General features: G+C 57.5%; 2 protein-coding genes across 4 annotated transcripts; one reads left to right on the forward strand and one right to left on the reverse strand.

Annotated features, from left to right (window-relative positions):
- Positions 1-887: 887 nt before the first annotated feature.
- Positions 888-2,740, reverse strand: Junb (JunB proto-oncogene, AP-1 transcription factor subunit). The gene has a single exon (XM_027955081.2). The coding sequence runs from the start codon at positions 2,445-2,447 to the stop codon at positions 1,404-1,406; it is 1,044 nt and encodes a 347-aa protein (XP_027810882.1). The 5' UTR covers positions 2,448-2,740; the 3' UTR covers positions 888-1,403.
- Positions 2,741-4,171: 1,431 nt separating this feature from the next.
- Hook2 (hook microtubule tethering protein 2) lies at positions 4,172-23,660 on the forward strand. 3 transcript variants are annotated; one of them, XM_071602229.1, is made up of 22 exons: positions 4,172-4,236; positions 15,113-15,198; positions 15,278-15,350; positions 16,145-16,195; positions 16,283-16,415; positions 16,531-16,598; positions 16,932-16,994; positions 17,747-17,827; positions 17,908-18,068; positions 18,160-18,300; positions 18,999-19,200; positions 19,429-19,539; positions 19,648-19,735; positions 20,094-20,163; positions 20,776-20,913; positions 20,994-21,081; positions 21,270-21,304; positions 22,410-22,492; positions 22,567-22,670; positions 22,905-23,015; positions 23,083-23,154; positions 23,239-23,660. In XM_071602229.1, the coding sequence occupies exons 6-22, from the start codon at positions 16,548-16,550 to the stop codon at positions 23,386-23,388; spliced, it is 1,749 nt and encodes a 582-aa protein (XP_071458330.1). In that variant the 5' UTR covers positions 4,172-4,236; positions 15,113-15,198; positions 15,278-15,350; positions 16,145-16,195; positions 16,283-16,415; positions 16,531-16,547; the 3' UTR covers positions 23,389-23,660. The 3 variants fall into 3 exon arrangements, with proteins under 3 accessions (XP_071458330.1, XP_027811026.2, XP_027811027.2); XM_027955225.3 differs by lacking the exon at positions 4,172-4,236 and adding an exon at positions 14,438-14,589; XM_027955226.2 differs by lacking the exon at positions 4,172-4,236 and adding an exon at positions 14,438-14,589 and having other exon boundaries at positions 22,570-22,670.
- Positions 23,661-25,722: the final 2,062 nt, after the last annotated feature.

Genomic DNA, 25,722 nt, shown 5'->3' on the forward strand with positions numbered 1-25,722 from the left:
CTGGTTTCTTCTCTGCTCTTGAGGGTTCCAACTTCCAGGCCAGCCAGACCCTACCGGGGCACTCCAGCAGTTCCCGCCTCCTCCCTGGTCCCAGCTGTAGAACAGGGGGCATGGCATAAGGGTGGTGGTGGCGCCCAGAGGCCCAAGTAGCCGCCCTGGCAGGACCGGACCTGGCAGTCGCCTCGCTCTGGCACCCGGGAGGGGAAACTGGCAGGCGGGCGCCGCCCTTCCTGGCGGGAGTTGTGGGGGGACGGCGTCGGCAACCGCGCAGAGGCAGCGGCAATCCTTCGCCCGGGTCAGATCAGACAGGGGGCGTGGGCGCGGCGGGGCCCAGGCGCCAGCCCGTTGAGGGAGGCTCGGAGGTGGCTCCTAGAGTCCAGGAGAGAGCAGCCCGCCCACCGCGGGCGCTCTGGACCCAGGCCTGGGGTTTTCCGGGCCCAGGCAGCCGCCCGCCCGGGAAAATCCCGGCCCCCTTCCCGGCGCCGCGGCCCTGCCGGGCAGAGCGGGGGAGGGGATTCCCGGAATCTGCCCAGAGACCGCGGTAGCGTCACTGGGCAGAATCGGCCCATATATGGGCAGCGCTTCCGCTGCGTCAGCGGGGAAAGCCCCGGTGCGAGCGGCTGGGCGGGGCCACGCCTGCGCACCTCGCATCCCGCCCCGAGCGACTTGCCCGTGTGCTGTGCTTCTTGGCGGTCCCTCACCCGTACCTTCCAACTCCGGAGAAAGGGGACCTGGAGAGGGTTGGACGCCCAAGCTGGGAACTTAAAATGCCTGGACAAAAAAGGGGGATACACACAAAAGCGAGCCACAATCAGCAGTGGGGTGGGATAGCCCAGTACTCTCCTCCCTCCACCCGCCCGGCTTGGGAGAAATAAAGACAACAGAAATTAATAAAGAACCGTTTTTTTTTTTTTTTACTTAAATAGATTCAATAAAAAGAACAAAACACACACACACACACCTTAAAATAAATTCTTTAAAGATCAAGTGCGTGTTTCTTTTCCACAGTACGGTGCAGAGGGGGGAGTGCAGGGGGCGAAGGTCCCCTCCCTAGTGTCCCCGCGGGCTTGAGTACCGGGCGGCGGGGCCAGCTCCGCCGCAATCGCCCCCTCTCTCCCCTCCCTGTTAAATACACAAATATATTATATTCAATATGAATCGAGTCTGTTTCCAACAGAAAAAAAAATACAAAAAAAAAAAAAAAAAAAAAAAAACGTGGAAGGGGTCCTGTAAACGATGAGGTGGAAGGACTGGGCGCAAAGCCGGCGGGCCGGAGTCCAGTGTGGTTTGCGGCATCCCCGGCCTCGGGGCGGGTGCCCACCGCCTGCCCCCTCTCTCCCAGTGGGAGGCGTGCACCCAGCCGTCCAGGCTGGGGGGTGTCCGTACGGGGGTGGGTGATGCGCTCAGAAGGCGTGTCCCTTGACCCCGAGCAGCAGCTGGCAGCCGTTGCTGACGTGGGTCATGACCTTCTGTTTGAGCTGCGCTACTTGCTCCCGGAGAAGGCCGGCTGTACTCGACAGGCCCGCATTCTCGGCCTTGAGTGTCTTCACCTTGTCCTCTAGGCGCGCGATGCGCTCCAGCTTCCGCTTCCGGCACTTGGTGGCCGCCAGCCGGTTCCGCAGCCGCTTGCGCTCCACTTTGATGCGCTCCTGGTCTTCCATGTTGATGGGGGACACTGGCGGTGTGGCGTCGCGGCTGCGCGCCTCCGGCACGGTCTGCGGTTCCTCCTTGAAGGTGGAGGCGCCGCGACCCAAGCCCAGCTGCGCGGGGTGGCCACCAGCAAAGGGCGGTGCGTGTGGGAGGTAGCTGATGGTGGCCGTCGGGTATGAGCTCCCGGTCCCGACTGTGGCCCCGGCGCCTCCGGAGGATGCAGAGGCTGGGGAGTAGCTGCTGAGGTTGGTGTAGACAGGAGGTGGCTCCTGGCCAGCATAGACGCCCCCGGGCCCGGCCGGGGGGCCACCGCTGGCGCCCAGAGACACGTTGGGAGGTGTCACGTGGTTCATCTTGTGCAGGTCGTCCAGGGCTTTGACAAAGCCGTCGGCGAAACCCTCTTGCTCTTCGGTGACGCCGCCCCCTGTGCCCCCTGCACCTCCGCCGCTGCCACCCCCGCGGGGGTAAAAGTATTGTCCCGGGGGTGTGGGCGTCGTCGTGATCACGCCGTTGCTGTTGGGGACGATCAGGCGCTCCAGCTCTGAGGAGGCGAGCTTCAGAGATGCGCCGGTGTCCGAGCCCTGGCCGGAAAAGTAGCTGCCCGCACCACTGCCCTCAGGGCCGGGGCCCCGTGCCCCGGGCGCTTTGAGGCCCCTGTAGGGGTCCGCCAGATTGAGCGCTAGGCTCGGTTTCAGGAGTTTGTAGTCGTGTAGAGAGAGGCCGCCCGGGGCCCGACCGTATCCCGCCGCTGCGTAAGAGTCGTCGTGGTAGAAAGGCTGTTCCATTTTAGTGCACATCCGGGCGGCCCAGGCGGTCTGGGGAGGGTCCCTGCGGGGCCGCCCCGGGCCTCGCTCTGGCGGGTGCCGAGCTGTCCGCGGCAGTGGCCGGACTGGGTGTCTGGTCGCGCGTCGTGAGGGGCTGGCACCGACCAGGAGCAGCCAGCTGGCAGCCTTGAGCGAAAGCTCTGTCCTGCTTCCCGAGCCCCTCTCACCCTCTCTGGCGCGCTGGATTTCTCGGCTTCGCTTCCCCCAGCTCCCCGCTCCCTGCTGGCTCCGAGGCTGCCTGGCTGCGCTCAAGGTCCCAGCCGCTGAGTCGGAGCCACAAGCCTTTATACCGCGCTTGTCAGCTGCGGAAGTGCGTTCCCATTGGCCGACGCCAGAGCCGGGCCCCCGCGCCCCCCTCTGGAGCGTGGGGAAGGGGAGGAGGCGGCTCGCGTCACTGTCAGGAAGCGCGTGTCCTTGTAAACAGCGGCCACGGGCCGGGTAGCTCGGCGGGGTTGCAGGGGGGAGGGGCTCGAGGGACCACGGGGTACGCGTGGAAGGAGGCTTTGAAAATCCTAGGCACAAGCGGGAGGGACTTGCGAGGAGGTTGACGATTCCCTTGGAGTTTACCAGGGCCGATTTAAGGACCTGGTACATAGGGGCTGGGGAGGGGGTCCCAAGCTGGACATCGAAGGGTCTGAGGGACTCCGAGTAGCTGAGAGGTTTTAGGATTGCCAATACACTTCCCCAGAAAGTAGGGAAGGGAGGTTAAACCCGATAAAGTCAGGAGGGGTGAGGAGACTCCTGATCCAGAAATTAACTGAGGGTCCCAGGCAAAAAGGGGTTGAGGGACTGGAATATTCACGGGAGGGAAGAGGGGAGAGATCACAGGGGGCAGAGCTGCAGGATCTATTATGCAAGAAATGAGTAGGGTTTCTTTCTTTGCTTCTTTTTTTCTGTGTGTGTCAGTGTCTGTGTGTGTGTGTGTGTGTGTGTGTGTGTGTATCCCTCAGGGATTAAACCCGGGGGCACTTAACTCCTGAGCCATATTCCCAGCCCTTTTTATTTTTTACTTTGAGACAGGGTCTCAGTAAGTTGCTCAGAGCCTCTAAATTGCTGAGGCTGGCCTCTAACTTGAGATCCTCCTGCCTCAGCCTCTCCAGCATCCACCACTGTTCCCGGCATATGAATAGGGGTTCCTGAGTCCATGGAAGAGTCTGAGGATTCCCACATAAGTGGAAAGGAGAAGGAATTGGGGGAATCTAGGTAGCAGACAGTGAGCAAGAATCCTAGGGTACAATGAGATGTAAAAATATGTGGGATAGAAGAGGGGGACATGTTTGTCAAAGGTGTGATCTTCTGCAAAGCCCTAATGAAATACAGTTAGAAGGCTCTAGGCACATCTTAGGAGCTAAGTGGACAATGACATGCCACAAGAGGGGGCTTTGAGGATCCTGGAGAAGGATCTTGCATCTTGCATGACTGGAGTTCTCCCTTGTGGGTGACTGTTTGGCACCTGTATACTCTGTCCCCCATCCCAAAAGCCCTCCCCTAGTGACACGGGACTTGCCCGACACCCTGTCAGCTCCTGGAGCCTAGACCCAGCCGGACGGCCGGGGTGCGGTCGCCCAACCCGACTCCCTTCCTTAGAAACAGGCTGGGGAAAGAGCGCCGAGGCAGGAAGTGTGGCAACAGCCCCGGGGGAAGGAGCCCGGCCCAGTCTCCGTCACTGGGATCCTACGGGACCTTGTGCCCCGCCCTGGGTCCGGCTGCATTCTGCTCTTGGCAAGAGGAACCTGGGCATGCGACCCCCGTGGAGGCCTGGGTGAGCAGAAGTAGCCCAGCCACAGAGGCCTCGCCATCCTTTCCCCCCCTTCAGTATAATGGTTCCGCCCGCGGCTCCTGCAGACCACCGCTAAGGCAGGCAGCGTGGGGACTGTTCCATTGGCCCTCTGGAGGGGGTTGCAGCCGGCCTGGTCGCCAAGGCAACAGGCCAGAGTCGGCGGGCGGGACTGAGGGCGGGGCGACCCCCGGAGTTTCTCCCCGACACCCAAATTAGGGAATAGGAAGGGGTGTGACCAGCGCTGTCCTGGGGCCCCAAGCCAGGAGCCAGGAGCCCTGGTAGCTGCCAGGTCCCAGGGCGCGCCCGGCCCCCGGACGGCTAGTCCCGACCAGCCCCGGCCTCCGCCCCCGAGGCCCCCACGGCGGCCCGGCCCGGCCCCGCCCCGCCCAGCCGTTCTGGGATTGCGTGCTGCCAGGCCCGGCCCGGCCCGACCCAGCCTGGCAGGTCTCCGCCTGCCCCAGGGCCTGGGTCGGACTTCGCCCCCGGCCCGACAGGGCGCGGAGGGGGCGGGCTGATGCCTCCAGGCGTCCCAGGCGCCTGGGCTGGCTGGCACCGTGGCTGTGCGGCTGTCTCCTCCCTCGAGCAGGGTGCCCTTCCCTTTGCCAGGAGGTTCGGACCCCTTTCTTCTCATACCCCTAGGGGTTGGATACCCCTCTCTCCTTCAGGTGGGCCAGGACCCACTTTAGTCTGGAGGTCTCTTCTACCATCCAGAATATCTAGAGGAAGGCTCTCTCCTTCGCCAGGCTGTCTCCCTCATCTGAGGGCTCCCTTCCCACCAGTCCAAGTACACCAAAATCCAAGGGGAGAAGATGAGAGAACCCACAGCCTCTTCCCCTGGAGGGCAGAGTGGAGGTTTAGATAGGCTTCTAGTTAGACTTAAGGTGGGACTTCCAAGCAGTAACCCACAAGAACAAGAAGTGAGAGACCAAATCTCTCCCTCTTTCTCAACCTCCTGGGCCTCTGTTTTGTGGGAGGATGGAAGCTTTTTTAGGGTAGAGAGAGGCTGAGAACAAGGGCTAAATTGCCTTTATGGAGCAGGCTCAGAGCTCACCAAGCATGGTGGAGAGAAGGAAAATGAAAGATGAAAGAAAAACCGAGCTATGAGAGGACGGGGGAAGTCCAGTGGAGCAGTGGCACTTGGGAGGAAGATCCCAGAAGAGGCTGGGGAGGGTCCCTGTGACCCCTAAGTGCCCCCTCCCATCTTCCCCTCGCTTGAGTGGCTCCCCTCCCCCGCCCCAGGCTCAAGGGAGATTCCAGAGGCCGCTGAGTCTGGCAGGCAGGCTGCCAGGCCTGTGTCTCCTGCCCATGCTAATAACTGCAGCTGACATCTGGCCTGGCCCGCAGGGAAGTGCGGGCAGCGTTGGGGGGCTGGGCAGGGCAGGCTGGAGGGCAGCACCTTGGGAAGCCAATATGCAGGTTCCACTGTCTAGGAGTCCACAGTGAGTCATTAGTGGCCAGAGCTGAGGCTGGCCATGCCAGAGGGGAGCTCTGGAGAGAGGCCAGGCAGTCCCAAAGAGGACTGAGAGGAGGACAAGGACCTAAAAGCAAGAATGGGTGTACAGGGCAGAGGGCCAGGACAGGGAGAGATGCCCAGAGAGACACATGGAGGCTGAGGTAGTGTCATGCAGACAGACAGACTCAGAGACACTTAAGACAGGCAGACAGACTAAGAAATAGTAATTATTATTTTAATAGGTAACACTTATATGGCTCTGACCATGGGCCAGACACTGTTCTAAGTGGCTTTCATAAAGTAAGTCACTGACTGCTTCCAACAGCCCAGCAAAATGTTTGCTCTTTGTATCCCCATTTAACAGATGAGAAACGGAGGTGCAGGAGATCGAGGAACTCATCTGACGTTCCATAGCTAGAAGTGCTTTCTGCCTCTGGAGCATTAGCAATTATATTGTGGATGATCACAACCAGACAGGCGTCTGTGCAGTGCCAAGCGCGTGCCAAATTCTGCGGGTCCTTTTGCACAGGGTCTTCTTTACATGGGGGAGAAATGGAGCTGGCTACAGGATGAGGGGACGTGGTGTTTGCGGGCAAGCCACCATGTTGAAGTGGGGTCGCGCCATGCACTCTATATGGGTGTTTGAGCAGGGGGTGGGGAAAGGGCCAGCAAGGGAGGGCGGGGGCCCAGCCAAGCTGGTACAGCCGGTTCCAGGCCCCTGCCAGTCTCACCCTTGTGGCCTGGGCACCACCCCCTCACGCCGCCCCGCTGGCGCCAGGCCTGCCTGGTGAGGAGGGTGTGAGGATAGCCCCCTCCCCCGCCTGGCCTGGGTGCTGAGATTGGCAGCTGGGTACTGCCCAGGCTCTAGGCTTCAGACCAGCACCTGGCTGAGCAGTCCCTGCCCAGGCTTCCCCCATATCCCTGGGGCCTGGGGGACCGGGTAAGGAGGAAGTTCACCCACCCCCACCCACGGGTCTCTCTGGGGCTTTTGGTCTTGGCACGGAGGGACTTCTCCTTCTTATAAATAGTTTGATGACCCTCCTCCTCCCTGGCTCCACTGACCAGCCCCTGGCAGGGCCCTCACCAGGAAACTGGGCTGGGGGCTGCCCATGAGTCAGCCAGTGGGCAGGCCAGGACGAGAACCCACAAGTCACAGCACCCAGCCTCCCGCGTCCCTGCCCCTGGGTGTGGACAGGCGCCTGGGCCAGAAGAAGCTGAGAATCGATCCCAGAGGCCCTTCCCCAGGAACCCCTAGCCTGCCAGCCACTCCTCCCCAACCCCTGTGGTTTTGGGGGTCCCTCACCCCCTCTCCCAGAGAGGAAGCTGCTGGGTTTCTTGGAAGCCGGCTCTTTCTTCACACTGACTCAGCTGGGCATAGGGGGAGTTTCCCACAGTGCTGTTGGTGAAGCTTGGGGGGCCTGAGCATCACTGGGATCCCAGGTGTCCCCTTTAATGGGAGATGTAATGAGAAGACACCCACACACCGCAGGGTCTGAGGCTGTGCGCTGGGCCTCCAGGGGAAGTGGAGAGCAGCAGGGAGGGAGGGAAGTGGGGGTGATATTTGGGGAGAGGAAGTGCCAGGATCTCTGGGGGCAGAGCCTAGCACCCCATAGAACCTCAGCAAAGTGGGGGGGTGAGTGTCTGAGTGGCTTGGGAGTACGCCTGTGGCTGGCCTGTCGGGGCGTGCGGGAATGTGTGAGGCCTGTTTCATGGGCTTGTGTCTGTGGGTTGGCCCAGCCCTGCAGGGGGTGTGGGGCCTGTCTGTGTGGGGCTCTGGGCTGCCTGGCGTGGAAGGCAGGTGGGGGGGGGGAATGTGTGCGCACACCTGCACCGTGGAATGGGCTGCTCATGGCTGGCCTGTGTGCACAGCTATATAGGCTGTTTGGGAGTTCATAACCCATCATGCCTGTTGTGCTTGTGTGTGTGTGGTCTGTGGCTGATCTGTGTGTGTGTGAGAGAGAGAGGGACCCAGAGAAAAAAGAGGTCTGTGGCTGCTTTGTGTGTTCTGTGGTTGGTCGTGTATATGTGTGTGTGTGTGTGTGTGTGTGAGAGAGAGAGAGAGAGAAGTTTATGCTTGGCTGATGTGTGTGTATGTAGATTGTAACTAGTTTGTGTATGTGTATGGTTTGTGGCTGGTGTGTGTGTGTGTGTGTGTGTGTGTGTGCACGCGCTAGCCCACAGGGTGTCTCTGAGCCTGTGTGTTTATGACTACCCAACTGTGGCCATCCATGCCTCTCTGTGCTGGGTAAGACCGTCTGGCCAGACCATGTCTACGAATGTGTCAATCTTTCTGCCCACATCTACCCACTCTGCCAGTGGGTTCAAAGTGTTCCTGGCAAGGTTCATGTCTGTAAGGCCTCATCTCCCCTCAAGTGTGTGTGCCATAGCTGTGGTGATGGGTGCCTAAGGCACTTGGCCATGGTATGTAGGTGACTGCTCTATCCACCTATCCAGGGGTGTGTGTTTGTCTCTCTAGCCTCTGGGTATCTGCTCTAGTTGGGGCATCGAGTGTGTGTGTGTGTGTGTCTGTCCTCTGGTGTCAGGACCTGACAGTGCACATGGATATCTACACATCTCTTGTGTGGCTCTCAGGGTGCCTGTAATGAGTGATGGTACCTTCTCTCTGAGCCTATCAACACTCGCGTGTTTTCCGCGTGTGTCTAATGCACAGTTAACTGTGCATTTGTCTCGCCCATGGGCAGAGCTGGTTTATCCATGCCATGCATACCCTGCCTATATGTTTTTGACCTGTTGATGCCTTTGCCTGTTTGACAGTGTGTATAGATTTTTTTTTTTAAGTGTTAGGAATGGAACTGAGGACATTGCTCATGCTAAACGCACACTCTACCACTGAGCTACATCCCTACAACCTGAGCCCCTCTGTCTTGCTTTTGAGTCAGCTGTCAGTGTGTATGTCAGCCATTTCTGGTTCTCTTGCCCAGATCTACATCTGACCCTGTGTGTCCCTGGCTGGCAGTCTCTCAGTGGGATTTGTGCATCTGGCTCTCTGGGGTAACTGTGTGTGTACATTCCTGCAGCGCCACCCCCCTGCCCCTCGCCCCCAGTCTAGCCACCCTGGGCCATGTTTACTCTGCCCCCAGCTGATGTCTGCCCTGCCCTGGGAGGGGCTGACCCTCCTGTCTGTCCAGCCAGCAGTCCACAGGATGTTCCCGAGACGCTGTCTCCATCCGACATCCCCTCCCTCTGGCCACCCGCGGGTCAGGACCCAGGCGTCCAGGGCAGCGGGGGTGGGGCTGCCGCGTGGGGGGGTCCCTGTCAGGGCACGGGAATGAGGGTGGGGGGCAGGGCAGCGACGGGCCCAACAGGTTCCGCCTCATTCCTGCTCCGCCTCTCACTTCCTGGGTGCCCGCCTGGGGCAGGGGGTGGACAGAATGAACCCCGTGGCCTCAGAGCGCCTGGGTGGGGCATGGAGCACTGGCTTCTGCGGGCACCCGGACATTCAGGGTTGAGGCAGGAGGAGCCCCTTCACTATCCCTGTGCCCAGTTCTGGATGCAAAGCGTCCCATCTATTATTCATCTAATCCTCACAACAACTCAATGAGCCAGTCATAATCACCTCCCAGTTCAGATGGGGAAACTAAGGTTCAGACAGCATGAGGGCCGAAACACGGCTGGAGCCCCCTCTGAATGCTGCTACCCGAGACCCCCAGCCAGCTCACCAACCGCCATCCCCCTCCTCTCTAAAAATGGTACATGTAGGGTGGAGTACAAACCCTGCCCCGTGAGGCCGGCTCCAGGGGGCACCGCTTGCTCTGAGTCAAAATGGGCCCCTGGATGAAATGAATAAGAAAACGGCTTTAACCGTTTCATCGCCACGACAGGCTCTGCCAAAACTTCCTGTGGGCTGTGTGTGCGCGGGTGCGCGTGTGTGGTGGGGGTGCTGGAGCTGGGTTCCCTGAGGCCTGGGGTGGGGTTGGGAAAGCGCCCTAGTGACCTTGGTAAGGGCCAGCTAAAGGGACTCAGCAGCCGCCTCGCCTCGCGGCTTCTCTCTGGAAGGGGAGCCCCTCCCCCGGAGCTCAAGGTCCCCAGAACTCAGTTCTCAGTGCCGGCTGCCTGGAGGGGGTCCCAAAGTCCCCAGCCCCCTCCCAGGGGCCTGAGTCACACGCGGGGAAAGCCGCGAGGGGTGAGTCACAGGGGCTAAGAAGAGGGAGCGAGGTCGGTTGCGGCCAAGGGACCCCCGGGCTGGCTTGAGTCACGCACACCCAGACCTCGCTGACCCCCACCCCCTTCTCCGGAGACCGGGAACGGGAAGCTCATTGTCACTGGACTCGGGAGCTGGAGGAAGACAGGAAGTGAGGAGGAAGCACGCGCCGGGCTGCGCGGGAAGCTCTGGTTTCCATGACAACTGGGGGGGTCTCAACTCCACTGAGGGGTTCTCCCCCAGCAGGGACTGCCCCCCACCATGTGCTGGGGAAGCCCCGGTGCGCTGGGTCGAGGGGCCGCAGGTTTCAGGTCGGGCAGGAAGGGGTTAACGGCAGCCCCCTCCGGGTTTCACCCGCGCCCCAAAGTCTCCAGTCTCCGGCAGGGCGGTGCTGCGCCCCGCGCGCCCCCGCGCCCAGCCCCCGCCTCCGCCCCCGCGCGCGCTCGCACGCACGCACGCACGCAGCAGGGCCAGCCTTCGTCCCCGCTCTTGCACGCACGACCGCGTCGGGCTCCACGCACGCAGCGACCCCTGTCGTGTTTCACGTCACGCACGACGCACGCGCCCCCGCAGCGCGGGGAGGGGCCCTCACAGCCCAGAGTCTTGGGACGCGACGCCCCTGCGCCTATCATCGCCTCCACTGGGGCTACTGTCTGGTGTGATTTTGACACCCCACTTCTCCTGCTCCCCCCCCCCGCCACACACACAAGGTCACAAACAACTCTGACCCGCAGTGTCACACAGACACAGGATACACCTGCCACACGCTGGCCAAATCCCTCCTAAGTTACGCCAGCCTTGCAGCAAACAGGGACAGGGTCACAACACAGTCACAGACCCACACGGAGAGGAGAGGCAGAGTCACACAGGCACATGGGTCACAAATGGCTTGTGATAGGGACACAGGTATTTACATTTGCAGACACTGATAATGCTGCACCATTGAAGCAAAGTAGAACACCGATACCGTCTTGGACATCCGGGGCTTAGATTGTCATACAACTACCCCTCTTGTATGAAGACTGTGGCAGCAGAGACACATGGTAGAGACAAACATAGGACGGTCATGCCATTGTCACAAGATGCACAAAGTAGGTTACAGTGGCAGAGATAAAGCCACAAGGCCACACACATACTCAGATTGTCCAAGTGGTGTGGACAAACCAGGACACATGACCGGGTTACACTATCACAGAAGACACATGATTAAGACAAACACAAAGTAGGACATGGTCACAGGCACACAACCTAAGGCCATATTGAGGCACTGATTGTTACACACTTCTCACACAAAGAATGACAAGGAACTGGCTGTGGTGACACTCCTGTAATCCCTGCTACTCAGGAGGCTGAGGCAGGAGGATTAAAATTCAAAGCCAGCCTGGACAATTTACATTTATTTTATTTATTTATTTTTACTTGGTGCTGAGAATCGAACCCAGTGCCTCACATGTGCTCTCTTCCACTGAACCACAACCCCAGCCCCCAGCTTGGACAATTTAGCAAGACCCTGTTTCAAAAAAATAAAGCTATTAGGGACATAGCTCAGCTTAGTGGTAAAGTGCCCCTGAGTTAAAAAAAAAAAAAAAAAGGATTGGGGATGAAGCTCAGAAGCAGAATCCTCTTGAATTCAATCCCCAGTACCAAGAAAGAAAGAAAGACTGGATGGATGGATGGATACTGAAAAATGACACCCTAGAGAAGCAAGTAGTAAGTACGAATACATAACAGATGAAGACAGAATAAGACAGCCACTCAGACACAGGCCATACACAGATACACTTGGTGCATCACCCCAAACCTGGATGTTATACACAGACAAAGATGTTAGTCACTCCCCCAATCCCTGACAGCCTCCCCCACCATCAGATCACACATAGATACCCAGCTGCCCAAACTCCAGGGCCTCAAAACACAAGTGGACGCAGATGCCGATACACACTCAATCACAGATCCACCACCTCACATCTACCAAAACAACGCATGTCCCATGGATTCAGCACCGAGATGGGGGAGGGGCGGGATAGGAGTTGCTGGCAGGATGTCAGTATCTGGGGTGTAGGGGGCCTGCCAGAGTCCCTCAGGGTAATGGCGCATGGGGTCCATCCAGTGGCTCTGGTCAGTCACTGGGGAGGAGTCGTGGGGTCCTGTCCTCCAGTTGTGGAACTCAGGGTCCTCAAACCAGCCTGATGACTGGGTCCCTGCCCAGATGTGCAGGCTGGAGGGGGCGGGCCAGGGTCCAGCTGTGGCCGCAGGGAGGGGCTGAGTCACTGGCTTCCCAGCAGTACAACCCAGGCTGGGCCCAGCTGTTCCTGGAAACAGGCAGGAGAGGGTGGGGTCCCCAATCCAGCTGGGGGCTGCTGACCCAGACCTCCATACTGGGGCTCAGTCCCTCCAAATAAAGGCCTCCAGACCACTCCTCCAAACTTTGGAGCCTCCCTATACCTAAAACAGGTTTGCATCCCTCCTCCTAGTATGGGGTACCTGTCTGAAATGAAGGGTTTGTGCCTTTTGTAGAAGATACCCAGATCCCTTCCCAGCACGGGCCCCCTTTGTTGCAAAACAAGGATTGCTGGTTTTCCCACTAACATGTGCACTCCCTTCTTTCCCCCCAAATGTGGGACTCCCTGCTGACCCAAATAGAAGGTTGTGACTCCTTCCCCAAATGGACAGCAGGGACCTTTCCTTTAATCTTGGCTCCCTAGACATTTGGGATGCCCATAACATCCAAACTAACATTAGAATAATTTAAGCCAATTCCCCTAAATATTTGGATTCCCATATTTTCCCTAAACATCAAAATCCCGTGACCCACCCCCCCCCACCCCAAATGTTTACAGGTCTGGCAGGTCCAGCCCTCCATTCTTTTAACAGCCCTGATTCCTGACTCACCTCCCATTGCTACCTGGGGGCAGGGTGATTTGTTTCCCCCTTTGGGCAGCACCCTTTCCTCTGTTAGGTGCAGGACCGGGAACCAGCAGCAGCTATTCTCACGCCCGCCCGCCTAAGGCAGTCTTATGGAAGCGCCAGCCCTAGACCCCTTCCCCTCTACCCTCCTCCACCTGGCTCCCAGAGGCTGGAGTCGGGAAAACAAGGAGGGGGTTGTGGGGGTGTGGAGCAGCCTCCAAGACTCTGGCGTGCGTGCGGCTGCGCATCTGAGTGGGCTGCAACCGGGTGTTTAGGGCTATAGGGACTGTGTTCATGTGATGGGCGGGGGACTGTTGTCACCCTGCCCACCCGCTCTAGGACAAGGTCACTGGTTCCAGACTCTCTGCGTGGATGGGAACAGCGCCCCTCCCCTTCGATCTGGACCCGCCCCCAATGCAGAGCCCGCCCCTCCCTCTGGGTACAGCTAATAACCTCTAATTACTGCACATTACCCCACCCGCCTGCAAGGGAGTGGCCCCCGGGGTCAAAGGGCGCCGGCTGGTGTTTTACCCTCTTCCTTCAAGGCTGGGTCCACCTAGAGCCACTATTTCCTCGTCTGCAAAACCGGGAATTAAAACAACACTTGACACGTAGGGTAGTGGATTTAAATCAGCGCAGATACTATATACAGTAAGCACTCCATAAGTGGCGATTTGCGAGTTTATTGTTAACTATAATTGTTATGCCTCTGAGCTCTCTCGGTCGCCCCAGCTGGGTCTCCGAGTGGGCGCACCCCCTCCCCAGTAGGCAGCGTTCTTGCGATCTGCGCGCCCCCTGATGGGCGGAAGGGGACAGGCAACTTCAGCCTGGTCCTAGGATCTGAAGCAGGGGGTTATCTAAGGGCTTGTAAGACTCAGGGGAATCTCAGTATAGGACTGATTCAGGCTGGGTAAATGTGACTGTGCACTACCCAGGACCTGTGTCTGACAGACCCTTCCTACTCTCGACTTATAGGACCACTCCCTTATCTCCCTGTCCACCCTTGGGGCAGGGCTTCTGAGTCACGTCCACTAGGAAGACCCCAACTCCAAGTTCATTGGATGTATTATGACTCGCGCCTGCCCACACAGATAAAGCCTCTGATCATAAGATGGTTGGAAGAATTTCTTTCAGCTGGGCACAGTGGCGCATGCCTGTAATCCCAGTGGCTCAGGAGGCTGAGCCAGGAGGATGGCAAATTCAAAGCCAGCCTCAGCAATTTAGCAAAGCCTTAAGCAATTTAGGAAGACCTTGTCTCAAAATAAGAAAGGGCTGGCTATACGGGGTAAAAATGGAAAAAAAAAAAAAAGAAAAAGAAAGGGCTGGGGATGGCTAAGCACCGCTGGGTTCAATGCCTGGTGCCAAAAAAAAAAAAAATTCTGTCAGCTGCAAGAAAAGAAGGAAATACATTTGTATAACAGGATGGGGCAGCTCCATCTCAGAAAGATGGAGAGGCCCTTTACAATCCCAAAAGTGGGGGAGTAGGGGAGGTGGCTATCCACTCAATGCTCACTCCTGGGCCACACTGACCTCTAGCGGTAGAATAGGCATCAGAAAACTGCCCGGATCCAATATGGCGGAGACGCAGGCAAGAGCTGGCGTCTGGAAGAGATCATGTGCTCGGGGCGGGGCCTGTGCCAAGGGGGCGGGGCGGGGCGGCGCTCTAGGCAGAGCGGGAGGTCAGGGCTGCGGGCGCTCGCTGGTGGCGGACCCGGAGGCGGCTGTGGCGCCGGGGCTCGGTGGCCAGGGTGGATTTCGATCCGGAGCCATGAGCGTGGACAAGGCCAAGCTATGCGGGTCTCTGCTCACCTGGGTAGGTCGAGGGGCGGGGCTGGGGACAGGTGTGCGCCCGCTCCCCTAGCCCGGGATCCCTGGCCCTGCCTCGGTCCGCCCCTCGGTCCTGGGGCTGGAAGGAGGAAGGGGTCGCCGGCCTAGCAGGCCGTTGGACTCTAGTCTGAGCACCCGTCCCTGTCACGTGGCAGGCCTGCGTGGAAAGAACAGGTGAGGCCCCGCCCCTCTGTGCCTGGTTCACGTGGGGTGAGGGGGTACAGGTGGGCTGGCCTGATCACGTGGTGCCTGTGAGAACCAGGTGACTCGTAGTACCGCCCTGACCTGGTCGCTTGGACTTTGTTAGGCAGAGGTAAAGTGAGGCCACGCCCCCTTCGGTCTCAGGTGTGCAGAAGCCACTCCCCTTCAGAGCTAGCTTGGTGTAGCAACAGGCCAGTGCCTGCTCAATCTTGTAAGATGTCTCTTGGCCAGAAACAGTCTGCTAAAGAGGAGTGGCTCGGTGGTCTCAGGCCTTGAATCCCCGCGTTGCCCTTTCATTTCCGCCTCAGTTGCAGACGTTCCAAGTTCCACCCCCCTGTGCCAGCCCCGAGGACCTGAGCAGCGGCCTTGCTGTAGCCCACGTGCTGAACCAGATGTGAGTGGGGCTGAGGGGGAGGATCCCAAAAGGGTTCCCCAGCCAGCTCATTCCACCTTCTCCCCTCCCCTCCCCCCAGAGACCCCTCCTGGTTCAACGAAACATGGCTCCAGGACATCTCAGAGGACCCAGGTCCCAACTGGAGGCTGAAGGTGACAGGTGGACTCATGACTAGGGGACAGAATGGTGAAGAGATGGTCAGGGAAATTCTAGTCAAACACACATCCTGGGTGGTGGACGTAAAGCCCTGTCCAGAAAGAGGGACAGATGTCTGGTGATCAGCCAACTGTTTGCTCTTGAGTACCCATGTGTTGGGCATTCAGCAAGGAATAACAGATGAAAGCACAGCCCTGAGTCTAGTGATGTGGACAGACAACACATACACCAACATAAAAATTTACTTCCAAGAGCATTAGATTCATGAAGACAATAAAAGTAGAGCTCTGGAGGCACTCAGGAGCTTTGCACTACTGTTACCTGTGCCTGCAACCCCAGGCTGAGGCACAAGGATGGCACATTCAAGGCCAGCCTCATCAGCTTTGCAAAACTCTGAAGATGTGGGGATGGAGCTCAGTGGTAGAGTGCCCCTGGCTGCTTCCCGCACAAAAACAAAAACTTCCCCTGGATGCATCACCTAGCATGAGAAAGGCTTCCATTCCCAAACGGAAGATGAGAGGTGACTGGTGCAGTCATCCAGGTGAGAGATGACAGTGAAAGGTGGTGAGAAGTGATTGGATTTTGGAAACACATGAACAAAGATGGGCAGGTGGACACAATGGGCAGATAACCAGACGGTCACCTCTAAGGAAGAGGATATTTGTAAATGGGCCCAAATAGGATGAGATGAGCAGGGAATGAGTAGTGAAGTGGAGAAAAGAAAATGGGGACAGATTCAGGGTGGGGGGGGCTGTTGAGCCCCTGAACATAGCTTCTTGGCCCTCCCCAGGTCAGCAATCTGCAGAAGATCTTACAGAGCCTGGTGGAATACTCCCAGGATGTGAGTAACTGTAAAGGGATTTAGGAGGTTTGGAGAAGGGGGAGGGTCTGTGAGTCCCCGATACTCCTCCTTCCCTCTTGCACTCAGGTTCTGGGACACCCTGTGTCAGAACAGCACCTCCCAGATGTGAGCCTCATTGGCGAGTTCTCTGACCCCAAGGAGCTCGGGAAATTGCTTCAGTTGGTGCTGGGCTGTGCTATCAGCTGCGAGAAAAAGCAGGGTATGGGGAGGGTTAGAGGGGGAGCTAGGGGATCCCTGGGGGTATGGCTCTGAGGAAAGGCTCTTTCCTCCTCACCTCACCCCTGGGTCTCAGTCACCCCCACCTTGATTCCCAGAGCACATCCAGAGAATCATGACGCTGGAGGAATCGGTTCAACACATAGTGATGGAGGCCATCCAGGAGGTGGGTGGGGTGGCCCATGTGATGACTGAGGAGTGTCAGGGGAGGGAGCGTTTCCAGGGCAGAGGCAACTGGACACAGGCACTGCCCTGGTAAGGCTCTGCCTGGAAGTCAGCTGGCCAGACATCTCTGTCTTATGTTTCTGCCAGCACCTACCAGCTCTAAATCACAATCTCGCAGGCTCAGTAGAGCTCGCTTCCCTCAGTGCCAGAGGCAGGAGGGCAGTCTCTGGCTGGAGTGACTGGGCAGAACTGGTTGTGGGGACAGGAGAATGGAGATGGTCTAAGGCCGTCTTCAGAGAGCTTCGCTCCTCACAGTGCTTTCCCCCATCTCCAGCTTATGACCAAAGACACCCAAGAGTCCCTGTCACAGGAGACATATGGCAACTTTGATACACAGGTGAGGGTGGGAAACCTTGATAAAGATCCAAACCCCTTTACTGGTTCTCAGGGCTGCCTAAGGTGGAGGGGCTTGTCCCTAAGTGTATAAACCACCCCCATTCATTGGGAGTTTAGGCTTTTCCTTTGGCAGGTCCCCAGGGCTCCAAAATCAACTTTCTCCTAGTCCCCTGGTCCACTAGAACTCTTATATCTCATAACTAAAACACTCAGGGTCATCCCAGGTGAACTGGGCTGCATGAAATAACCACACAGAGAAATACCTTTTTCTTTGGGTCCTTTGACGGCTCGGCTCCTCCAACCTTAGGGGTCCACAGAAGGAGAGCAGGAGCGCGTGCTGAACCCTTTTATTGGGGAGGAGCCATTCAAATGAGGCAAGGGGTCAGGTTTCAGGGGGTTGAGTCTAGCTTTGTGATGTCTGCTGTCAGCAGGTTGACTATGACATCTAGGAAGGCCACACCCATCTCATGAGCTGTGTGGGATCATGGCAGAGCAAGGAAGAAAACCCGCCCAAACAGAGGGGCAGCGTCCGTTCAGTCCACCCTGTGTGCTCAATGCCCACAGTTCACACATGCAGCCCATGGCTGGCTGGCCACAGCTCCACATTCTCATCACTCAAGGCTAAGGGGCACTCAGTTCCTATGTGGCAGCTCCCAACACCTTGGCCCCTTCTCTCTGCCTCTACCAGTCCCAGCCTTATCCCCCTTCTCCTGGGACCCCAAGTTCTTCACCCCCAATCTTTGCTGATATCAGTCCCGCAGGTACTATTTCCTGAGTGAGGACGCCGAGGAGGGGGATGAGCTCCGGCAGCACTGTCTGGACCTGGAGCGACAGGTGGGCTGAGCTGGGGGGGCCCAGGGGGCAGGGTCACCTGTGTGGCCCCTAAGCTCCAGCTTACCCTGGCTTGCCTGCAGTTGGTGCTCCTGTCAGAGGTGAAGCAGAGCTTGGTGCAGGAGAATGCCACCCTGCGGGAGCGGGTGGGCCGGTCACAAGCCGAGGTCACTCCGGGTGTTACTGCTAAGAAGCTGCTGCTGTTGCAGTCCCAGCTGGAACAGCTGCAGGAAGAGAACTTCAGGTACAGCAGTGGGGGTCAGGGCCAGGTGGGCCCCGGAGTGGAGTACCAGGACAGCCCTCACATGCCCCTTCTCTTCCGCTGCCACCCCCAGGCTGGAGAGCAGCAGGGAGGATGAGCGCCTGCGCTGTGCAGAGCTGCAGCGGGAGGTTACTGAGCTCCAGCAGCGCAACCAGGCCCTGACCAGCCTGGCCCAAGAGGCACAGGCCCTGAAGGACGAGATGGATGAGCTGCGGTGAGTGGTGGGTCCCCAGGGCTGCTTACCACACACCTCCAGCGTTGCCACTTTTGTAACCCCCAAATGCCCACTGTACCCCCAGAAAGCACCCCAGACTCCACTCTCTCACCCTGAATTCCCCAGGCCCGCTGTCCTGAACCCCCCACCACATCGCCACGACCTCAGTGGACCTCCTGGATCCCCAGTGTCTGTTTGTCCCTCATGCTTCCCAGCTCCTATGGCATTGTCAACAAACACCCCCACAACGGGATGTTTCTAGACCCCCTCGGGCGCCCCAGGACTCTACCACTGCAGCCCTTGTTGTCCTACTGTGCTTTCCATAACCCCAAAGGGCTCTCTCTGGCACTCCTGCAATGCTGAAGTACCCTGTAGACCGCTACTGCACTCCTGAGAACCCCACAGTACTCTTGCCCCAGAGCTCCCCATGACCCCCAGGTTGTCCTTGGGGTTTCCTCATTCCCTTCTAGGTCCCTATCACTTCCTGTCACCCCACCACCCTTCTGTGCCTCCACAGGATCACCCCTGAGGATCCCCTGATTATGACCCTGGCTAATCATTACCCTGGCAGATCCCTGATACCCACTTCCATGACCCCTTCACCTGGGACCCATGTTCTGCAGGCTGGCACCCCCGCCCTGAGGGCCCCGCATTCCTGCTGATCCCCGACTGCTCCTCTCCCTGTCTCCTCCACACAGTCAGTCCTCGGAGCGCGCAGGGCAGCTGGAGGCCACGCTGAACAGCTGTCGGCGGCGCCTGGGTGAGCTGAGGGAGCTGCGGAGGCAGGTGCGGCAGCTGGAGGAGTGCAACGCGGGCCACGCGGAGCGCACGAGGCAGCTGGAAGACGAGCTGCGCCGGGCTGGCTCCCTGCGCGCACAGCTCGAGGCGCAGCGGCGGCAGGTGAGAGCTGGGGGAGCTGGGCGTGCAGAGCTTGTGGACCCTCAGCGCGTCTCCAAGGCCCCCCACGCGCACAGTCTTATGTGTGGACCAGATCCCCTGTCTGGGTTTACAAGCTTAAGCTCCAGCCCCTCCAGGTTCTTGGCTGGGTCCCTCTGGCCCCGCCCCTTCACCCGGCATTCAGTCGCTGCCCTCCTTTCACCGCAGCAGGCAACTCTCCTTTCTGTCCAGGTGCAGGAACTTCAGAGCCAGCGGCAGGAGGAGGCCATGAAGGCTGAGAAATGGCTATTTGAGTGCCGAAACCTGGAGGAAAAGTATGAGTCGGTGACAAAGGAGAAGGAGGTGAGGCTGAGGTCCCGGGTCCAAGTTCCTCCCTGCAAATCCCCAAATAGCCCACTTTCTAGGAGATTAAGCCTGCCTCATGTGGCGTCTTGCATCCTGTCCCTGCAGCGGCTGTTGGCAGAGAGGGACTCCCTGCGGGAGGCCAACGAGGAGCTGCGCTGTGCCCAGCTGCAGCCTCGGGGTTTGACTCAAGCTGGTGAGCTGAAGACCCATGGGGTTTCCGGGGAGGGGTGTCCTGGGGTGAACTGAGCCGCCAAAGATGATCCTTGAAGCCCGCCTCGGTGGCCCACACCATTAGAGTGGCTGAGACTGGAGGATTGCAAGTTCAAAGCCAGCCTCAGCAAAAGTGGGGTGCTAAGCAACTCAGTGAGGCCCTGTCTCTAAATAAAATGCAAAATAGGGCTGGGGATGTGACTCAGTAGTCAAATGCCCCTGAGTTCAATCCCTGGTACACCCCCCCCAAAAAAAAAAAAAAGATGATACTTGAAAAGAGGCCCTTAGAGCCAGGGACTGCGGGTGAACAGAGACCTGAACACTTTTCTCCCATTCTCCAGACCCCTCATTGGATCCCACCCCACTGGGCCTGGAAAACTTAGCTGCGGAGATCCTGCCTGCAGAGCTCAGGTATCCTTGGTCACTCAGAACTCTGGTTCCCATCCCTTGGGCCAGGGTTCGCCCTCAGCCCCGCCCCCTGCACTAGCCTTGGTTGCTTGGTGTGGGTTTCCAGGTCCTAGTCGGCCTCCAGATTCGGCTCTTACCTGGTCCAGGACTCTGGCCTTCTTCAAGATCTATCCTCAGCACACAAATTAGGTCCCAAACTTCTATTCCACATACAAAATCCCACATCCTAGCCTTGCTGACTTTGATCTGTGTCCCCAGGGCCCAGTCTTCATTGGATCCTCTGCTAGGTTCAGCCCCTGTGCCTTGATTGGATTAACTCTTTCACAGCAGCTCTTCCCGTTCCTGCAACCAGATCTAACCCTCTCCTGTACCCCCACCCCTGCCTGGTTCACCCTCTGGACGAGTTTACAGCTGTGCAGCACTTAGGTCTCACTTAGCGCTCTGCTCCCCCACGCTCAGTCCCCAACGCCTTGCAGGATCTTCAATGCTTTTAATTCAAGGCTCCATCCTGCTCCTGCCTCCACCCGCCAGTTCCCCTCCTGGGCTGACTCGCAGCCTGAGCAGGCCTGCGGGAAGACTGGTCCCCAACCCTGTTCACTCCTCCTGGGTCTGCAGGGAGACACTCTTGAGGCTTCAGCTGGAGAACAAGAGGCTGTGTCAGCAGGAGGCGGCCGACCGGGAGCGGCAGGAGGAGCTGCAGCGCCACCTGGAGGAGGCCAACCGCGCACGCCATGGGCTGGAGACACAGCACAGGTGAGGGCCAGGGGGAGGAGGGCCTCGCGCTCAGAGCAGGACTGAGCTCACACAGCACTGAGCGGCCCCCCACCCTGCAGGCTGAACCAGCAGCAGCTGTCGGAGCTGCGGGCCCAGGTGGAGGACCTGCAGAAGGCCCTCCAGGAGCAGGGGGGCAAGACCGAGGACGTGAGTGCCCACTTCCTCCCTGCCTGGTCCTTCCTCATGCCTCCCAGTAATCCTCCTCTCTCTCTCTCTCTCTCCCCTGCTGTCCGATGCCTGGTGTAGGCTATTGTGAGTACCCCCTCCCTCAACTCGGGAAAGGGTTCACCCCTCTGGGACCTCAGGACTCACCTCTTGCTGCTTCTCTCCCCCAGCCCACCCTGCTGAAGAGAAAGCTGGAGGAACACCTGTGAGTGGTGGCTGGAAAGGCACGGGCTAAAGTTGGGGGGGTGCATGCTGCGTCAGATGGGGAGTTGCTTGTGAGGGGAGCGTTCGCTGACCAGATCCATGCGGCTCTGGTCAACTATGGTCTTATCTACCCAGCAGAGGAGCATGGACTGTTTTGGGGACATAGTGGGCAGCCGCAAAGGGGTTTTCAGCCAGGTCATGTGATAAGTGATAATTGCTTTTTTTTTTTTTTTTTTAAATAAAAGAAGCAAATTTGGTGGGGTGAGGAAATGCTTCTGGGGATTGAACTCAGGGTCTCTTGAGTGCTAATGTTCTATGGCTGAGCCATGTCCCATCCCCTAGAAAAAAGTGTGGGTTCCCCCCCTTTTTTTGTTTTTTAAATTTTTTATTTTTTTAGTTGTTGATGCGCCTTTGTTTTACTCATTTATATGTGGTGCTGAGAATCGAATCAAGTGCCTCACACATTCGAGGCAAGCCCTCTGCCACTGAGCCACGACCCCAGCCCTTTTCCCCCAATTAAAAAAAATTAGTTTATTGCATCACCCTGTTGGGAAGAATCATATTAGAAGGACAGCAAATTAGCAGCAGCCCAGAAACAAGTGTTTCTTGTAGTCCATAATCTCTGTGCCCCCACCCACCCGCTGGCACAGAATCTCTTTTAGAAAGGTCCCTGGCTGCTGGCTGAAAAATGGAACTGAAGGGTTGAGACAAGAAGAGGTTGGAAAAGGATGATGGTGGCCAGAGCAGCTTGGGGACTGTAGGATGAGGAGAGGTGGACAGAGAGGCCACCACTAAGGATGTGGAGGGTCACAGCCCTGATGGCTGAGGAGATGGAGGGGCCAGGGCTTGCAGTTCCCATACGTGGTGGGGAGCAGGCAGGGAGGTCTTAGCAGCCTGTCCCTTTGGCTGATGAGAAGAGCCGCCGGCACAGGCACAGCTCACAGCTGGAGCGCTTGCCTGGCGTGTGTGAGGCTCTGGGTTCGAGCCTCAGCACACATATAAGTTAATAAATAAATGGAGGTATTGTGTCCGTGTACAGCTGCAGTAATAAGAAAGGAAAAGCAGGTAACTCAGAGGTGAGCCCCGTCCCTCCCTCCCTCCCGCAGGCAGAAGCTGCGCGAGGCGGATCTGGAGCTGCAGCGGAAGAGAGAGTACCTCGAGGAGCTGGAGACACCCACCGACAACAGCAGTAAGGGGGCTCCGCCGCGGGGCCGGGGGCGCCTGGAGCCCAGCATGGAGCTGAGTGGCTGCCTGTCCTCCCAGCAGCCCGTCGCATTGAAGAGCTGCAGGACAGCCTGCAGAAGAAGGACGCGGACTTGCGGGCCATGGAGGAGCGGTACCGCCGCTACGTGGACAAGGCCCGCACGGTGAGGTCGCCAGGAGCCCCTCCGTCCTCAGGCCTGGCCTCCCATTGCCTGTGCCTCCTACAGACTCACCCTCTGTCAGCCCTCCGGGTCTTTGCCCGGCCTTCTGCCCTGGTCATAGCCCACCATGTCACAGCATGCTTTCCCGCTGCTGCGGGCTGTCACATTTAATGTACCCCAATGTGGCAGAGGAGCCTGTGAAGCCAAGGTCACCTGACTGATTCCCCCAACTTCTAGGTCATACAGACCCTGGAACCCAAGCAGCGGCCACCTGGGGAAGGAACCCCAGAACTCCACACCCTGAGGACACAGCTCCGGGAGCGGGATGTCCGCATCCGGCACCTGGAGGTTGGTGTCCTTGTCCCTTGGTGCAGCCCCTGGCACACCCAGACCCCTAACTCTTGCCTCCTTGCAGATGGATTTCGAGAAGAATCGAAGTCAGCGGGAACAGGAAGAGAAGCTGCTCATCAGCGCCTGGTATAACATGGTGAGTGTACCGACTCTGCGGCTAGAGAACTGGGGGCCCCTTGGAGTTTACCTGAGCCCAGCTCGCCACCCCTCCTTCCTTTAGGGCATGGCCTTGCAGCAGCGAGCTGGGGAGGAGCGGGCGCCTGCCCATGCCCAGTCATTCCTGGCACAGCAGCGGCTGGCCACCAATGGTCGCCGTGGACCCCTGGGACGCCTGGCATCTCTGAACCTGCGCCCTACTGACAAGCACTGACAGACCTCAGCACCCACCCACCCGCCTGCCTGGGGCTTCGCCCACCGTGGATGCCTCCAGCTCACCAGCCTCAGCCAGCTGCTTAGGAGCCTCAGGGCCATGACCACTGCCCTTTGCTCCCCAGATTGGGGGAGGGCGAGGTCAGGTGGCAGGTACAGGCCTGTTCTTTTCATCAATGTGATTCTTAGCCTTGATTCTCTCTCTGGAGTTAATGTGCTGCCTGAGGAGAGCCTGATTTTATAGAAGAAGAAGAATAAACACATTAAATCTGCTGTGGCTGGCCTCTGGGCATCATTGCAAGGGACAGAAGGTTGGCCAGTGACTCAGAACCATTGTGGGTTTTTTTTCTTTTTTTCTGTACTGGGGATGGAACCCAGGGCCTTGTACATGCTAGGTAAGCGCTCTTCCACTGAGCTACATCCCCAGACTTTTTTTTTGTGTGTGTGTGTGTGTGTGTGTGTGTGTTTTTGGTTCTGGGAATTTAACCCAATGACACTTTGCCACTGAGCTACATCTCTAGTCCTTTTTATTTTTTCAGGCAGGGTCTTGCTGATTTGCTGAGGGTGTCGCTAAATTGGTGAGGCCGGCCTCAAATTTCCTGCCTCAAACTCTGGAGTCGCTGGGATTACAGGCATGGACTATGGTGCCTGGCCATACTCAGGCCTTTTTTTTTTTTTCCTTTTTAAATATTTATTTTTTAGTTGCAGTTGGACATAATACTTTTATTTCACTTATTTATCTTTATGTGGAGCTGAGGCTCGAACCTAGGGTCTCGCATGTGCGAGGCGAGCACTCTACTGCTGAGCCACAGCCCCAGCCCCCACACTCAGGCCTTTTAGTTTTTCATTTTGAGATGAATTCTAAGTTGCCCAGGCTGGTGTCACATTTGCCATCTTCCTACCTCACTCTGCCAATTGGTAGGATCACAGTCTTGCACTTACTGAAGTGAGAATGACCAATCAGTGAGAACTACGTGGGTGTCTGTGTGTGTGTGGATTTTGAAGAAGCTTCAGACAAAAATACCTGCTCTCAGCAGCGCACACCTGTAATCCCAGCTGCTCGTGAGGCTAAGGCAGGAGGATTGTGAGTTCAAAGCCAGCCTCAACACTTAAGAAGGCTCTAAGCAACTCAGTGAGACCCCGTCTCTAAATAAAATACAAAATAGGACTGGGGATGTGGCTCAGTGGTCAGGTGCCCTTGAGTTCAATCCCCGGTAACCACCCCCCCCCCAAAAAAAAAAAAAAAGTCCACTCTCATTGGATGGAACGTTCCCAGTGAAGGGAGATAGATAACAAGCAGGTAAGATCAAAGTTGGATGTAAGAAGAGCTACACAGAACCAGGCACAGTGGCAGACACCTGTAGTCCCAGCTATTTTGGAGGCTATGGCAGGAATATCACAAATTAGAAGCCTGCCTGGGCAATTTAGCAAGTCCTGACTAAAATTAAAAAATAAAAAGGGTTGGGGCCGGGCACAGTGGTGCACACTGGTAATCCCAGCCACCCTAGGGGTTGAGGCAGGAAGATCACAAGTTCAAAGCCAGACTCAAAAATTTAGTGAGGCCCTAAGCAAAGCGGACAAGAATGACAGGAGTGTGAGAAATGGACTTGGGAGATGGCATGTCTTTTTTGTTGTTTTTTGGTGGTACCAAGATTGAACCCTGGGGTGCTCTACCAATGAGACACATCCCCAGTCCTCTTTATATGTATATATATAAATTTTTTAAGTTTTTTTTTTTTTAAATTCTTGAGACAGGGTCTCACTAAATTGCTGAGGGCCTTGCTAAGTTGCTGACGCTGGCTTCCTGAGTCAATGGGATGACAGGTGTGCACCATCACGCCCAGCTGAGATGGCAATTTTGAATAAGAGGGTAGGATCAGAGGCCTCTCTAAGGAAGTAAGGTAATTGAAGTAGAAACCCGAGGGGGAGGGGTCATGTCGGTATCTGGGGGAGATTCATCCAGGCAGAGAGACGGAAACGTCTGTCCAAAGGTCTTGAGTTGAACCCTTGCTTAGGCTGGAGGGACAGTGAGGAGGCTGGTGTGGCTGGAATGGAAGGATTGAGCAGGAAGATGGGAATGGATGAGGGAAGGGAGAGTGCTTGGGGCCTGCGGGCTCCAGGGGATCCATCAGCTCTTGTTCCTAGTGAGCTGGGAGCCATGGAGGATTCTAAGCACAGGAAGGATGTGGCCCTTTGGCGGCTCTTGTGGGAGAAACAAACCGGGAAGGCAGGTCTAGAGTCGCAAAACCAGGCCAGAGGTCGCTAATCCAGGTGAGTATGTGGATGACCCTGGGACTCTGGCCAGGATGGGGACCCTGGGGGAGTGAGAAATGAT

This window comes from Marmota flaviventris, chromosome 1, assembly GCF_047511675.1.
Source record: "Marmota flaviventris isolate mMarFla1 chromosome 1, mMarFla1.hap1, whole genome shotgun sequence".
Taxonomy (NCBI): domain Eukaryota; kingdom Metazoa; phylum Chordata; class Mammalia; order Rodentia; family Sciuridae; genus Marmota; species Marmota flaviventris.

Bases quoted from the DNA above. Each gene is read 5' to 3' on its own strand.
- Junb (XM_027955081.2), bottom strand. From the start codon at position 2,447: ATGTGCACTAAAATGGAACAGCCTTTCTACCACGACGACTCTTACGCA.
- Hook2 (XM_027955225.3), top strand. From the start codon at position 14,545: ATGAGCGTGGACAAGGCCAAGCTATGCGGGTCTCTGCTCACCTGG. The intron at 19,201-19,428 runs GTGAGAGCTGGG...CTTTCTGTCCAG, and splicing joins TCGAGGCGCAGCGGCGGCAG to GTGCAGGAACTTCAGAGCCA. The intron at 21,305-22,409 runs GTGAGTGGTGGC...TCCCTCCCGCAG, and splicing joins AGAAAGCTGGAGGAACACCT to GCAGAAGCTGCGCGAGGCGG.